This window comes from Sinohyriopsis cumingii, chromosome 16 (genome assembly GCF_028554795.1).
Source record: "Sinohyriopsis cumingii isolate HCF-2022 chromosome 16, ASM2855479v2, whole genome shotgun sequence".
NCBI lineage: Eukaryota > Metazoa > Mollusca > Bivalvia > Unionida > Unionidae > Sinohyriopsis > Sinohyriopsis cumingii.
In genome coordinates this window covers 42,833,126-42,850,794 of record NC_142976.1, presented here as the reverse complement: position 1 = coordinate 42,850,794, position 17,669 = coordinate 42,833,126, and the positions used below count along the sequence as shown (strand labels likewise).

The window sequence follows — 17,669 nt, the reverse complement described above, 5'->3', positions numbered from 1 at the left end:
ATTCACAATGCTTTGTGGAACAAACTATAGCGTAATCCCATTCCAATATTGTCACGGACAGTCGCCAACTTAATCCATTCACAATTAACAACTTTGTTTCAGAGTTCACGTATAAAGTAAATAGTTTAAGTGTTTCCATATATATTGTGAGTGTAAGCCTTCAACTTCAGCATGGCTAGATCACATGACTTAAAATCATCTATAAATAGAAACCAGCAAATTCCAAACCATGCTGGTACCCCTTCCCCCCAGAAAAAACACCTTCTTTTTAATTTGTTTTGAACAAGAGTAAATAAAAGCACAAATGGTATTTTAAAAAATTGATATCACCCATTAATTATTTTTTTTTTAAATGAAGTCCATCGCTTTGCCATGATTACAGATTCTTCAATGCAAATGGAATGAAGCAGAAAGTGACTGAGAGGAGTAACATTTATGAAACAGAAAGAGGAGTGCTTTCATTTTTATTGTTTTATCTTGAATTGAGTATCAAAACCTTGCAATCCATCAAAGTGATACACCAACTCTCCTTCTGGCACTCTTTTGTTACATTATTACAGTAACTTAAGTGTTGTAAAAAATGATTGACTTGTTACTTAATCTTATTTAAAAGACCTCCAATCTTTTTCTGTAACTTGGCATGACTGAATTATTATTTTTATTGTGCATTTTAAATTCCATTTGTATTTAAAAACAAAACTCCTCGTTTTTGGTCTTCAAATGCATAAACATTGTTCTGCAGTAGATTAGTCAACTAAACTCTGATATCTTGGGACCCAGTTATGTTGATGATTTTTTATGACACCTTGTTGTAATCAAGACAGCCGGGTCTGACTGTATTTGATACAGAGATCTGACATGAAGGGCTTTCAGATTTGTACAGACAATTCTGATCTGCCATCAGTTGTGGTGATTACAAAAAAACAATAGATACAGCCTTAAACAACTCAAAGACTGTTGAGCAGAGTTTGACCAAACAGAAGGCATCCTGGTATGAAAACCTTTAAAATATATACAAATTATGCTGATCCACCATCAAATATGGCTTCCGTTACTCAAATGAGTAAAAAATCTGTTAAATGACTTTTCAGAAACCTCTCAACAGAATATGGTCAGATTTGACAGGAAGCATCCTGACAGGAAGGTCTTTAAAATTCATGCAAATGATGCAGAGCCACTTTCAAATATTGCCATTGTAATAAGAATAGAAAAGGCAGTGTTACTAAGCATATACTTTTTCAGAATTGTTGAACAGAATTTGACCAAGCTTGACAGAAAGCATACTGGCATGAAAACTTTTCAGTTTATACCAATTCCACCTTGAAGTAAAGCAGCCATTAGTATAACTCTAAAAACCATTTAACGACTTCTCCAAAACCACTGAATCGAATCCAGTAAAACTTGATCAAAAGCATCAGATTTGGTTCCAAAATGATGCTGATGTAGCCACCATTACTACATATAAAAAAAAACTTTAATTATTGTAAAAGAAAATGCCTAAGTGAATGTGACAAACTTTGACAGCATCCTGGCTTGATGACCTTTCAGTTTTATACAAATGATACTGAGATACCATAAAATATGGCTTGTCATTACTTATAAACATTAAAACCTTCTTCGTCAAAACCACTGAATACACTTTCAGACCAGCCAGTCCTTATGATCTTACCATAAGTCTTGTGAAAATGACCCTAAAAAACATACCTATGGAATAAAAGCAAAAACTATGGAAATAATATTGTTGCAGTGTAATCTGAATTGGCGTGTCCATGTTTGATTTGGATCTGAGTTTCATGTTAGATTTAGTGGAGTTATTCAGGGAACCAGACTAACTTACCACACATTAAATTGCACACTTTTTTTTATGCAAAGTGTCTTCAAAATCAAACTGATAATTATAAAAAAAATTAAAATGGCATCTAACAAGTGATAGAGGTTGAAGGCAAAAGGGAAAATAATCCTCTTTAAAAGTTTTAATAATCAGTACAGAAGAATAAAAAGGAACATTTAGATTATTGCGATTAAAAGCAGGATGTTACACAATTACATTTATTGGACATCATGTGTTGATTTGAGTATGTCTTGTGGTGGAAGATATAATTGTCATCCACATGTGAAATCAATTTTTTTTCAAGAATTACATCAAGTTGAGAGATGGCAAAAAGCCATTTAGCTGCATAGGGTTTGGAACTGAAGGATGTGCGACTGTACCTGAGGTAAATAAGGTCTACATGTACTTTACTGACATTTCATTTGAACATATTTTGCATCAGCATTGAATACAGAGCATTTCAAAATACATTTTCCAACTTACATGATATTTTGTTACACATTACTGAAAACTGGTCAGAATTACAGAAATCAAATCTGATGGAGTTGCTGTGGCAGCTTGCAGAAAATAGCTGTAGACACCATGCTTTTTTGCAGAGTTGCATCTGAAAACCACCATAGAGTGGCAGTGGTGTCAATAAAACAGGCGTGATTTACTGTTTATGACCACAGTAAGCATGTGTTAAAGAGTTTCATTGAGAGTGAGAGAGGGGGCACTGAGTTATTCCATGCCCTACTTAATGGATACATTTATTGGGGCAGGTGTGTATCAGCAAAGTGTCAGATAAAAATACAAATGTATCAAATTGTATTATTTTGCAAGAGAGAGAGAGAGGGAGGTGATGTGCTTATGATGGACAAAGACTGTAAGTAAATCCGGACTCTTTCATGATACATGCATTGCCCCCCACACAAACAAACTGTTGAAACATTGCCATATATTTGATAAGGAAGTTTCATATGCAGCTGCTATTTCTTTGTAGAAAAAAGTGCTCTCAGATTGTTAAAACATGGTTCTAATCACAAGCATTATTTTTAATGAAATAAACAGTAGACTAAATTCCTAATATAGAGTACGATGTGATCGGCAGTCAGTGAAAAATGTGCTGCAGGTTACCAATCTAAAATTGAATGTTGTGATGTTAAAGCCTTGTTTGGGAAAAGATGTAACTTTAATCTGCAAGAATAACAGAGAAGGAGTGAAATAAATAGTGACTGAAATGATCATGTTGGGGGTTAAAGGATTGGGTGTGCATTGTCTCAACATCACACCAATAAAATATCAAGAACTCAGTTTATTATAAAGCTGATTTTTTTATATCTGAATCCTCAAATTATATATATATATATATATATATATATATATATATATATATATATATATATATATATATATATATATATATATATACATACATATATATATATATATATATACACACACACACACACACACACAACTGTATGCATAATTGCCAAAGATAGATGTCTACATGACTGTGCTTACTTTCAAGATAACTTGATAAAAGGTACATAAAACTTTCCAAGATATTGGATTGGAAATATTTTATATTGTGGAATTGAAAGCATCATAATTTGATGTGCGTTTGGTTTGGAATTGTATAGCACAGCACCACATGAATTTAAAGCGGGTCGGACTGGCATTCTATCCACACCTACTCCTACCCCCACCCATCACTGACAATTTCAGGAGGTGCCAAGGCATTTACTGATGATTTGCATAATTGCCTACTATGGTGTGCCCTTGTTCAAGGCACTTCTGATATTTCTTTGTAATAAATATAAATTCAACTTTGATCCACAGTACAATAGCTTATATAGCCACACATCTTTCCTATAAATGAGGTAAACTAAATAAAAGTGGATTTATTGACTTAACACCAAAAAGAGAGAGGGAGATTTTGGACACCAAGATTTAATAGTCTCAAATGTCTTATAATTTATACCAGAACACGAAAATGCAAGTGAGCAAACTAGAATTGATGATAGGAGGTGTTCTACTTTGTTGGAAAATACAATCATTTTGATTGCAAATTAACTATCACATAGAGGGAATGAGGGATAAATGTTGGGATCATGACAATTTTCTCACATCATTGTTCCTTTCAGCAACAAATTTAATTCATTTTATTGTAGACAATTAACAAACTTCCCTGCTAATTGCTGGGTTATAATTGGGGCTGTTAATAGTACAGTGTGCCAAGTTAGATGGTTCTGTGTAATATAAATTACATCATAACAAGCTGAAATAGACATACTCATTTGGTGCAATTTTTGTAATACTGTTGACAATGGATACTCTTTGGATTTTTGTAGAACATCTGTTTTCTCAAAGCCATGCCTCTTAGGGACAGATCGTTCAACTTTCTGAAATGGAGAGGGGGGATTAGGAGTATTTTTGAAAAATTTGAAAACAGCTGTCTTGCACTGATTTGTTGGGAAAAAGCCCTCACTCTATATATCATTATACTTAAGAAAAAGAATTATCTTGTAACAAAAGAAACAAAAATATTCCAGTTGGAGGGACCCCGAGTGGTCTAAAGCGCTCACTGTTACGGATCACTGCCATCTCACCTATCTGTGTGGGTTCAAGTTTGGCCAGTGTGGGTATGTGAGAAAGCTTGCCAGTAGCTTCTTGTGGGTCGGTGGTTCTTTCCAGGGTTTTCCTCCACCATTTATACTGGCTGCCATGTATAGCATATCTTGTGCTGAAAAAATGGCTTTAAACCCTACAAGAACAACAACAACTCCAATTGGAAAGAAAATCCCACTCCTTGTCCACCCCCAATGTAATGTTGTTGGTTTCTTACTGTATACATGCAGGAGGACCTTTTGCAGCAGAATCTAGCTGGTTCTGATCGGTGTATATTTGACCCTTGTAATGTTGACAGTGTTTACTGCCATTACTGGTTAAATGCTAAGCATGTGGTTTGCATAGCATTGTAAATTCACTGTTTTCTGTTCTCTTCTTTTTATTAAAATAACAGTGGTTGTCATTTAGATTTTGACTGTCCATATCTCAGAGGATTACTTTTCCTTTGTAACGGTACAATAAATGTGTACTGTTATGGGGAAGCCAAATGTACAATAAATTTATGCTGTTATGGGGAAGTCGAATGTACAATAAATTTATGCTGTTATGGGGAAGCCGAATGGTGTGCCTCTTGTGCATAAGTTCATTCAGATTTCTATAAATAAAGTAAAAACATACATTTCCTAAAATGTAAGTAATCTACTTTCCTCTGATCATGACATAATATTTGTGGGTTACATTGTTTAAATATGATTGAGAATGCCAATCAACCTTTTCTAAACACAAATATTTTAAATATACTAGACTGTTTCAAGATTATTTTTGTATTGTCTAGAATATGTAATCGACATAACATTTGCTACATATGGTATCTGATTGTAGATCACTTTTGATATCTCAGTCTTTCCATGGGTAGTCTTCTTTCACTGGTTATTTACAGTTCATTCAGTAATGTCAACCAGCCCCCTCCACAGTGGAGTTGCCAAAGACATGCCTCACAATACACACTGGTTATTTGTAGGTATTTACCCCATCACTGTGGAGCATTATCATGAAGCAATTTGGAGTGATTTAACTGCCCTGCTATGACACTTGAAAAAAATAAAAATCACATGATCTATACAGCCTAATACGAACAGTATAGACCAAGTCTTTCCATCAAGTAACTATACTAGTGCTTCAGATAGCTAAAATTGCCAATGTCAGTCAAAAGTTTCAGATGGTGTTTCAGTTTAATAAACACAGTATATTTGGCGATTGAAGGTTATGGGGTTTGTACTGATGTTTGCAGAATGTTTGCAGTGAAGTCGCTGATGTCCGCTAATGTAATGTATTTTTGAGGTTGTAAATATGATGTATTCAGATAAATTTCTTGTTAAAGAAATATGCAGATATTCATGATTTAGCAATTATTTGAACCTTTATTAGTTTAAAAAGAAAAACTGAAGAGAAAATCATGATTTATTAGAGAAAATACTTGCTAATAATGGGTAGTGATGAATAATGGAAAAATTCTTCAGTGCATTCTTTTCCTGGTACACTAAATAATCGAACAGGCCAGTATGTTTCTGGGAAATTTTTTTTACTACAAAGTAACTTATCGTATCATTCAAGAAATAAAGTGCATGTAGATCATTGTCTGCATTATTCACTTGAAGACATAGAATGAACAGTAGAGAACCTGACATGCCTGTGCAATATGCAATGGTGAATATGAGTCTGTACTGTTTACAGATGCATATATTTTGCATACATTATAACCAAACATATTTTTTTCAGATTATCCAAGATTCCTTTGATGATTTTCAAAAAGATCTCAGTAAATCAGAAGGTCGTGAAAAACAAGATGACATGAAATGCTTCTTCAACACCGCTCCAAATATCAGAAATGGCACCACAAGTTACATTACAAAAGCCATCATCAAGAGTCTCCTGGATGGGGGGATTAATGTTACGTCTGATGACATGTGCTGCATCACATAAACTTTCCTTTTCTCGACCATTGGTTGCAGATATTTGACATACTGATGTAAACAACATCGTAGCTTCATAACAGACTAATCCTCTGGTGTTCTATCCAGGAGTGTGATACCATAGATACTGGATTGTTTCAGTCACCATTCGGAAGGTTTTCTGGACGTGAATCGTTGGTTTATGTTTTAGTAATGTTATTGTGACAGCATGATACCTCATAATGACTCACACTTCTTGTTACTAACACATTAAAAAAGAGACTAGTGGTTTCCAGTATTGACAGATTTATATAATATTTCTTAAAAATCTGTAGTTAATCTTATTTAAAATGTTGAATTAAGTTCATAAATATTGGCTGAAACATCTTTGAAAGATTTTGTTCTATTCAGTAGTTTTTATTATCAATTGTATTATTTTTTAAAAAAAAAAATATCTAAACATTTGTTTATCCACCTACTTCATCTCTTTCTGAAAGGGTTTTGTTCTCTCACATGAGGAAGAGATGAATTTGATTCATATTTGACAAAAATCTGTATCAAAATTTGTATCTCCTAACATGAGAAGATGCCAGTGTTTGCCTATTCTGATGGATAGTCTGTGCAACTTACTAAAATATTTGTATCTCATTTATGATCTGAGAATGACGCTTAAAAATCTTTTTTTTAAACTGCAATTTTTCTTGCAAGAACCAAAATTTTGCTTTAAATTGGTTTAATTTATGCCCACATCTGCTAAAAGGGGGGGGGGCAGTGTTGCGTATCCATCTCTCCAGTCCTGTCCCACAATGATTTTATCTGTTGAGAAACGTTCAAATTTTTTGTGCATTCAAACCAAATTTGAAATGAGGCTTTCCATTTAGAAGACATAGATCAAGTTCAGTTTTCACCATTGTCAAGCAAACTTTTATGCATTTGTTTGACTGAGCACTTTGACGTTCAAATTTGTTTGATGAGCATTTTGCCCGTACAATTTGTTTCTGCTTAATAGTATTTGAAGACTCATTGATTGAAATCAAATTTGGTTTGAGACTTTACATTAAGACCTAGATCCGGTTTTATTTTCATTTTCCCTTGTTAAGTTTGATATTTATCTTTCTGTTGCAAAATTTTACCTTGCTGTGGCCTTTGTTTGACTTGTATCTGTGCATTTTGACTTGTATCTGTGCAGTTTGACTTGTATCTGTGCCCTTCAGTTCTATCATGTTGATAAAGTGCATCCATATCATGTGGATACAGTTCTGTTATGCATTATGCAAGCATTGCAAATTGATGACATGTCTTGAGTAGTTGCCATGTTTACAAATTTCCAAATTTACAAATAGCAGAACACATTATGAAAGCAATTAGTTCATGTACAAACATAGTTTTAAAATATATGATTACATGAAAAGTTCTTGATCCTTGGCTAATTTGTAGTGATTTAGTCAGTCTAGTTACCGAATAGTCAAATCGAAATTACTTCCAGATCCCTGCTTTCAAAATCAGCTTGTCTTTTTCAGAATCATTCAAAGCAGTAGTCATCTTAATGGAAATTTGTATTTTAAATTTCAGTCAATTTATTCTAATGAAATGTTATGCCTTTAAGGAAATAGAATCATTGAGTCTAAATGAGACATATTAAAATTTAGTTATAAAATTTAACTTTTGTGTGGCATTTCAGAGTAAACAGAGAAGGTCATTATATGCATTTTAATCCTTAAATTTTCTGTGAAAGCCATGATTTATGTTTTTTTTTGTTTTTGTTTTATTTATTTCTTTATATGGGTATTTGTGTGACTATATGTGTGTTGCATCTATGTGTCTGCATATGGGTTTTATGTGACGGTATTTTGTGAGTATTCCATTGATTAATCTGCATTTGGGTATTTGTGTGACTTTTTTGTATTCCAGTTATGTATCTGCAAACGGGTATTTGTGTGACTATATTTGTATGTTTGTTCCATCTCTGTGTCTGCATATGGATATTTGTGTGACTATATTTGTATGTGTGTTCCATTTATGTCTGCATATGGATATTTGTGTAACTATATTTTTGTGTGTTCTATTTATGTCAGCATATTGATATTTGTGTGACTGTGCATGTTCCATGTGTCTGCATATGGATATTTGTATGACTGTTCGTGTGATTATATTTGTGTGTGATTAAGAGTATTGTCCTTTTGTGCTTGAGAGAAATTTGTTGGATAAGAAGGTCACTGTGTTTGAAAGAAAATAGATTTTATAGTTGTATCTATATTCATTTTGATTTCAAGGTTTGACTTCACATTGTGAGATTTTTGTTAACTCGTCTTTGTCCAGTTATTTTTGCAAAAAGAAATTTCTGTTGCCATTTTTATGTGCTTTATTATATTGACATTTTCTTTTTTACTGGAATGTTTCATCTGCTTTCATATAACTTACATGTGTGAAATATGTATAATTTTATGGCCATTTTGGTTTGGTTTGGTGTGGTGATTTATGGCACAGCAAGACAATTGTAGTAAAGCACCTTGCCCAAGGACACATTATGGTAGCTAACCCAGGAACTTCTGATGATTGGAATTGAACCTGCACCCTTGTGATTGCGTTCAGCATGCTAACCTCTGAGCCACCACAGCTCCCAAATTTTATGGGAGATGCAGTAGCTCAGTTGGTAAGCTTCAGACTTGTAACGCGAGGGCTCTGGGTTTTGATGCCCACCTAGGCCAGACTGGTTCAGTTGCCTCAGTATGTCCTCGGGAAAGGTATTTAGCTTCGATTTCCTTGGCATGAAATAGCCAATCATGTGTTAAAGGTGTCATTAAAACTAAACAAATCAATATATAATTATAAAGTTAATAGGTCATGAACAAAACCATACTAGTCTGGCAATGAGAAAACTATTCTGGTACTGGAAACTAGATTTTGCTTTATTACATTATTGTTTTTTAAAGGACACTATCTCTTGAGTCATTCTGCATTACTTTTCATGAACATGTTCAGTGCCTTCTGCATAGCACATCTGTGAATGTTGCCACCATTTTGTAGTTAAAAACTGTGAAATTCACAACATAATGCATGGATACTTGATCAAGAGTTAATGGATATAAGGGAATTTGTTCCAAATGTATTGATTGAACAATTTTAAATAATATCCGGATATCCCTGTTTGAGATAATATCCAGATATCCCTGTTTTAGATGATATCCAGGTATAACTCTTTTAGAGAATATCTAGATGTCTATCTTTTAGATAATATCCAGATATCACTTGTGTAGATAATATCCAGATATGCTTTTAAATAATATCTAGATATCACTCTTTTAGACAATGCAGATATCCCTGTTTTAGATATTATCCAGATATCACTTGTTTATATAAAATCCAGATATCACTCTTTTAGACAATATCTAGATATCACTCGTTTAGATAATATCCAGATGTCACTGAATCACTTGTGGGGGGCAGGGGCTACAATGCAAAAATGATATGTAATGAGATGGAGCTGGCAGCTTGATTTATTTGAATTCATAATAAGCAGAAGAAACTGTTCATGTTTTAAAAAGCTGATTTAAAACAAAAAAAAAACAAGTTTTCACTTCATGAACTGGACATGACTGATAATTACCACCTGGACTGTATTTACAGTAGAACATCCATGTGTGTGTGTTTGTGTGTGAGAGAGAGAGAGAGAGAGAGAGAGATTTTGGATTTTTAAGGTAGCTTTAATAATTTTTCATCCATATTGCTAGTGTCTGCTTTGTGGCAGTTTATAGTGATGTCTAGCACTCTAGCATCTTTTCATATTAAATTGAGATGCAGCAATCAACTTGTTTGTTTCATGCCTAATTGAGATGCAGCATTCAACTTGTCTGTTTTATGTCAAATTGAGATGCAGCATTCAACTTGTCTGTTTCATGTCAAATTGAGATGCAGCATTCAACTTGTCTGTTTCATGTCAAATTGAGATGCAACATTCAACTTGTCTGTTTCATGTCTCATTGAGATGCAGCATTCAACTTGTCTGTTTCATGTCTCATTGAGATGCAGCATTCAGTTTGTTTGTTTCATGTCAAATTGAGATGCAGCATTCAACTTGTCTGTTTCATGTCAAATTAAGATGCAGCATTCAACTTGAATGTTTCATGTCAAATTGAGATGCAACATTCAACTTGTCTGTTTCATGTCTCATTGAGACGCAGCATTCACTTTGTTTGTTTCATGTCAAATTGAGATGCAGCATTCAACTTGTTTGTTTCATGTCAAATTGAGATGCAGCATTCAACTTGTCTGTTTCATGTCAAATTGAGATGCAGCATTCAGCTTGTCTGTTTCGTGTCAAATTGAGATGCAACATTCAACTTGTTTGTTTCATGTCAAATTGAGATGCAGCATTCAACTTGTCTGTTTCATGTCAAATTGAGATGCAGCATTCAGCTTGTCTGTTTCGTGTCAAATTGAGATGCAACATTCAACTTGTTTGTTTCATGTTTCAGAACCAGACAACAAAAGTCAATCAGCAGAAATACAGGCTATTGCAAATGTAAATCTACAAACATGGTCTCAAATAAATATGGTACATTGAGCAAGCAGGCAGTCATGGGGCTATTCAGAATCAGAGCAGATTTAGAGGTTAATCATGAAAATGTTGAATCTGAGTGATTTAGACAATTTAAACAAATGTACATGTCTGTAATGAAAGACCAGTTTGCACCATGATAGGTAATTTAGATTTTATATATATAAATATATAAATATAAACTAAAAGGTTCTAGAGAAACAAAAATGTGAATTAAGTAGAATTTAATGTGGTTGTGTAAAGAGACAACAGAAGCCACTCAGCATGATCAAATTCTTAGTATTTTACCCAAATGTTTCTTCAAAAGAAATAAGATAGATGACTGGCATAGAATTTGTTCAATATTAAAAATATTATGTATATCAGTCTTGGGGGGTATTTGCAGTGCTGGTGATAACCTTTCATAATATCAGGCGTGTAAAAATGGAAATCATTTTGATACCAGGCATGTATAAAGGACTTGGTCAATTAGTCCATATATGCATATCATTTTGATACCAGGCATGTAAAAAGGACTTGGCCAATTAGTCCATATATGCAGATCATTTTGATACCAGGCATGTAAAAAGGACTTGGCCAATTAGTCCATATATGCAGATCATTTTGATACCAGGCATGTAAAAAGGACTTGGCCAATTAGTCCATATATGCAGATCGTTTTGATACCAGGCATGTAAAAAGGACTTGGCCAATTAGTCCATATATGCAGATCGTTTTGATACCAGGCATGTAAAAAGGACTTGGCCAATTAGTCCATATATGCAGATCGTTTTGATACCAGGCATGTAAAAAGGACTTGGCCAATTAGTCCATATATGCAGATCGTTTTGATACCAGGCATGTAAAAAGGACTTGGCCAATTAGTCCATATATGCAGATCGTTTTGATACCAGGCATGTAAAAAGGACTTGGCCAATTAGTCTATATATGCAGATCGTTTTGATACCAGGCATGTAAAAAGGACTTGGCCAATTAGTCCATATATGCAGATCGTTTTGATACCAGGCATGTAAAAAGGACTTGGCCAATTAGTCCATATATGCAGATCGTTTTGATACCAGGCATGTAAAAAGGACTTGGCCAATTAGTCCATATATGCAGATCGTTTTGATACCAGGCATGTAAAAAGGATTCAGTCCTGTATATACCATGTGTACTTGCTTACAATCAAGTCCAGCTGCAAACAACAATCAAGTCCAGCTGCAAACTGCATTGACTAAGATCTACCGTTGCATAATGTGCCAGCAGATTGGAAATATGCATTTTGTTGGGAGTAATAGGTAGAATAAATAGCTCAGACCCAGATCTTCCAGCACATTTTGTGACAGCAGATCTGGGTCTATGCCATTTGCAGTTGGACTAATTTTACGAGTAAATATGGTTAACCTAGCAAGTAGTTATCATTATTATCACCAGTGAATATTCCTCATGTATTGTTTTTTTTCTCATATATACATGCATAATATTTTTTATACTTTTAGTTTATAAGCTGGTTACCAATGCAACCAATTCTAGTTTACCTACAGTATATTCTTACATACAAGTTGAATCAAACCCAAAATGCACAGGCCCAGATCTGTCATTACAGAATGTGCCAGCAGAACTTGGTCTATTCAGTTTGATTGGAGTAATCAGTAGAACAAAGAACATAGACCATGATCTGCCAGCACATTATGCAACAGCATATCAGGGTCTATGTCATTAGCAGATGGACATGACGTACAAACAAGCATGTATGGTATATGCATTTGCTTCACATACTTTAACATAACATGGAGAATGAAATTAAAATATTTTAAATGTAAAACATACTACAGTACAATTCCTAAGTTGTGGAATTGGTCCTGCTTTAATTAGTTTCATGCCTGATACAGCATGTTATAAAGCCAGTAGTAATCAAAGCTTATGGTCAATTATATGTTGTACTAATTAATGCACCTTTCATTTCAAGTATCTGTTTTTTGTTTTCTTTCCATTGCACATTACATCTTTTTTAAATTATATTTTGCAGTGTATTATGTGTTTTAGGCAAAATGGGTGATGGAAAATACAAAGGATTGATTTCAAGCATGTTGCAGTTCATGTAAAATATTTACACACTTTTTGTATACTATATGTATTAAAGAAAATGTATCATATTTTTCATACATTGAACTGATGTCCTTTTCATTTTTTTATATAAAAAAGTTATGAAAATTTTGCAGAATTTTTTAATGAAAATAATAAGATTTTTAAGTCAGATACAATTAAATTTTTTTTAAATAATTTTTTAAAAAAGTTTGTATTGTGTTTGAACTACATATTTTTATGTTTATATTTTAATCAAGAAAAAAATTGAACTTTTGACCATTTAGAAAAAAATACTGATGTAAGATTTTGATACATCAAATTACCAGTGTATTGTTTGCAAAGTATAGGTTAAAATTGCAATTAACTTCGGGTACATTTTTAAGTTGAGGCATCAAGTAATGCAACAGGAGATTAAAAAAATTTAAGAATGATCATTTATAATCATCTAGAAAAGCATTTTATCATTTTATTCTTTTTATTATTTTATTAGTGCATATTTTGATGTTTTATATTTGAATGAAGAAAAGAGTTCACATTTCAATGTCTTTGGAGTAATATTTGTGTACCATTTAGATAAATGACCAATGTTTTTTTTTTGCTAAGTATATGTATAATAAAATCACTTATGAAAATATAAATGTTTCTTAACTTTTGGTAAATTTTTAATTGAGTCTTCAAATAATAAAACTGCAGATTAAGTTAAAAAGTTATTATGTATAATCGTGCAGAAACACATTTGATCCTATTTTGAGACAGAGTAATTATTTTGTTACTTGAGAATCTACTCTTGTTCATTGTTCTTCCTATCTATTGTTGTCTCCATCAGTGAAAAAAATGCAATGGTTGATACATAGGATCTCTTCTTGTTATTGTCTGCTGCTGTTTATTAATAGCTCAGCACTGGCTTTTACAGCACATAATCCATTAATAATTTTTCAGGAGATAATCTGTGAACAATTTTATAGTACAGAATCCATTAATAATATCATTAACGAGTGACCTTTATTATGTCTGTTAACTGTGACAATGCTCTACACCATTTCAGAATGAGTTCAGAAACCATTCAGTCTGTCTTATCCTGTCAACGTTTTGTCACAAACATGTGATTCTACCTGCAGTAGGACAAAAATACAATTTTAAATGCTATTAACAACGCTTATTATTTTAGAATTCAATATGCCACTTTTGAAAATTAGAGGATTAAAAATGGAAAAAATGGTGAAAAAAGAAATGTGTACACATGGTGTAATTTGATAAATTTATTCTTGTAATTTGGAGAGTTTGAGGCCAAAGGCAGGATATTTATTTTTATTACATACTTATTAAGGTGTTTTAACTCATTAACCCCTAAAGGTTTTTGTCATTTTTGCCTGAAATGTGAGTAGGAAACACATTTTGGGAGCTATTTCTGAATACATCCTAATACATCAACTTCCAGGAGATTTCTCATTAACCTAATGCCTAGTTGTGTTAGAAACATCGTGTTTCATTGGCTATTTTGTTCATGCATGAGCAGAAGGGTAAAAGGACCCATCATATTCTTATCCTACTTTTTGCAAAGGTTCACTTGTGTGCAGTTGAGACCAGTCTGCCTTAGATCTGAGGCCAAAAAGTCTAAAATCTGAACACAAAAATCAGATTCCGACCATGGGCAATGTTTGGGTGGGAAGAAAATCGGGTAAATTTTTTAGGTTTTTCCCTCTTTATTTTGTGGTGCAACTAGAACGTTCATATTATTTGGTATCATTGTAGAGCTACATCTGCCTACCTTTCTATAATACCACCCACTTTATTTTATCATACATCACCTTGATGCTACAGATCTCAGCAGTAGGCTACTACCTCCTGCTGCATAAACATAGCACCAGGGGTTAACTCATTAATGAGTTAAGTAGTAAAAGTATCAGTGGCAGTCCATTTTGGCTTGTGAGTATCTGATTAATGATTGGCTGATCTTTGATGGTACTGAGATAATAATAATAACAAATAGATACCATCCAAAATGTTATTTTGGAAAAAACATTTATGTAGGCATTTTGATTCTTGTTTAATTGTTATTATGTTTCTACAAAATGTTTTAATGTAATATCTAAGGGATGGTCCTATCTTTTATTGGTCAATTCATTTCATGATGATGAAAAGTATGCTTTCTTCAGTGCTAAAATACATTGCTAAAGCATTAGAGTTTGCATTGCAGGTTTCATGCAAACTCAGTTTTTTGATCGTACAGTGTACAGAGGGAAAAAAATATTGCCAGACATTTGCACCCATATTCACATAAAGGAAATCAGGATCAGAAAACTATTGAGTCTGTTACGTGTGAAACTTAATAATTATAGTGACTCGTCAGTTGACATCAGGCTGTATGCCTGTAAAGGACTAAAAAATACATGAAGATTTTTTTAAAAAATCCTTGTGTGTGTGTGTGATTTGGATTATTAATGTAGCTTTAACAATTTTCCAGTCATATCACTACAATGTCTGCAGTTTGGCAGTTTAAAGTGATGTCAAGCACTAGGGGCATCATGCTGCAGACTTGTAGCATTATGTCCCACCCATCACATTATCCTGACCAGTCCTAACTCTAACCTCTTAATACTGAGAGCCTAGCAAGGCAGCTGTGAGTAACATTTTTATGTCTCTGGAATTACTGGACAGAGGTTTGAACCCATGACCTCCCACATCCAGGGCAGACGCTCTAACCACTAGGCCACCAGAGTGGTCTAAAATCTTTGAAGTGAAATTAAGATACACAACTGTTCCTTTTTCACTTAATTGAAAATACACTGACTCATATTAATTAATTATTATTGTAACATTTCATCTGAATTTTGTTTGTTATTTTTTTCATTCGCCATAAAAGGCTTAAATTTATGTTGACAAGATATTCTACTGATTCAGAAGCCAATCTACTGATGAAATCTATTGCAATGATGTTGTTCTGTTATGTAAAAGATATAGGTACATGTGAAAGTGAAGACAATTAACTATTTGTCATGCAGTGTTATTGTTTCATCATAATAATAAAAAATAAAATATGAAACAATTTCATTATTTATCATAAATGTAAAGATCATTACGTGAGTGAATTTATTTCTTATATACACTTGGAGATGTCTTCATTACAGAGTTTGTTCTATCACCTGCCAAAGGGAGAAACCTTTGATTTTCCACAATCTAAATACATTGAACCACCAGCAGGAGAGGGCCAGGATGGCCTAGAAAACACAGCTGTGATGCTGCTAAAATGTCTGTTCCTTCAGGTTTGCTAAAATTTCAACACAAAAGGACACTGATGCCTGTGATACTGAACTGCACAAATCATACATCTGGCAGTAATGCTAAAATATACAAATACCTATTATTGTTAAGTCACCAATCAAAGAAAATACAAGGATTGGGACATGATTGAGGAAATAAGGATTGTTGAGTAGGCAAAGCTGTATGTTGTATACTATTAAGTTGTAAGGCAGCAGCCCAAATATCTCTAGCTGGATGAAAATGTAAATTTTCCAGAATGTTGAGAGGAAAAAGAACGGATCCCTCCCTGTTGCTGGTTAGCCCTTGACTTATTCACTTGTTTTGTTGTTACTCTGTTTGCAGGACCATCACATGCCTGTAACAGTTGACATGTTGCATAGTTATGGCACAAGTGACATCGTAACAGAATACCTTAAGTTTCAGAACTCAAGGGGCATTATTGATTTTTTTTCTCAAGAGAAATGGACTTGCACTCAATAATGCAATCTGCATATCTCAGATGGTACCATGAGATGGAGTAAAGGATAGTTTCACCCAAAAAAATTAAAGGAGGAGGAGGAATTCGCTGACTGTTTTGTAGGAAACGTGGACAAAAACAGTTGTGTATTTTGACTTGTTACCTGGGAAGATAATGGATTGAGTCAGGATGAAAGAGATGCATATTAAAGGTACTGGTGGTGGCAAAAGCCACTTAACTTGTGCATTGACATATTTGGCATTTGGTAACTTCTTACCTCCCATGATAATTTCTCAGGCAAAAAAAGAATTAAAGAATGTGAAGGTCCCAAATGGAGGCATGGTGAGAGTTTTTACATAGCAAGCTAATGAACATGAAAAATGAAAAAGCAATGATACAGCAACAACAGAGTACAACAAAGAATACATGAGAAGATACATGAAACAGAGCTACCACAATGATGAAAACACCAAATGAATTAACGTGATAAAAATTAGACATGACATCATAGATACAAGGTGTACTATAATTAAGTTTCTATCCAAAATGGTCGAACTTTAATTTTTTTTAAAACCCCTGAAAGGTGTGAAAATGAAGAACTACGTATTATTCATATAATGCAATGTACCTCTTTTTATTTGTCTAATCCTGATCAACAGAGAATATAATTACACTGGATAAATACAAGATATGTGATACCCAGCACAAACAGATTTTTACAAATTGTAAAATATCCTTGAGGAAAGAGATAAAAAGTCACCAGAAAATATTTTAATTATTCAAAATGGTTAACACCATCATTGAGGAAATTGTGTGAGCACACATTGTCTCTGACACGATCATGAAAATGGTTGTAAAAGTTATAGCCCAAGGTGAAACTTTATTGCATGGCAAGCAGCTACTCCTGTAATGGCAATTATTGTACCATATGCGGTTAAAGGAATAACTATAATAATAAAGCAACCAGTACACATTTATGAAGCATTC

At 33.5% G+C, this 17,669-nt stretch overlaps 1 protein-coding gene across 1 annotated transcript in view; it reads left to right on the top strand.

The window, feature by feature from the left end:
• The window catches only part of LOC149780318 (phosphorylase b kinase regulatory subunit beta-like), a 96,355-nt gene extending 80,340 nt beyond the window's left edge, over positions 1-16,015 (top strand). The window contains exon 21 of the mRNA XM_089937159.1: positions 6,164-16,015. Coding sequence (XP_089793285.1) covers positions 6,164-6,367 — 204 coding nt within the window. The 3' untranslated portion in view covers positions 6,368-16,015. The remainder of the gene's footprint in view (positions 1-6,163) is intronic.
• The last annotated feature ends 1,654 nt before the right edge of the window (positions 16,016-17,669 follow it).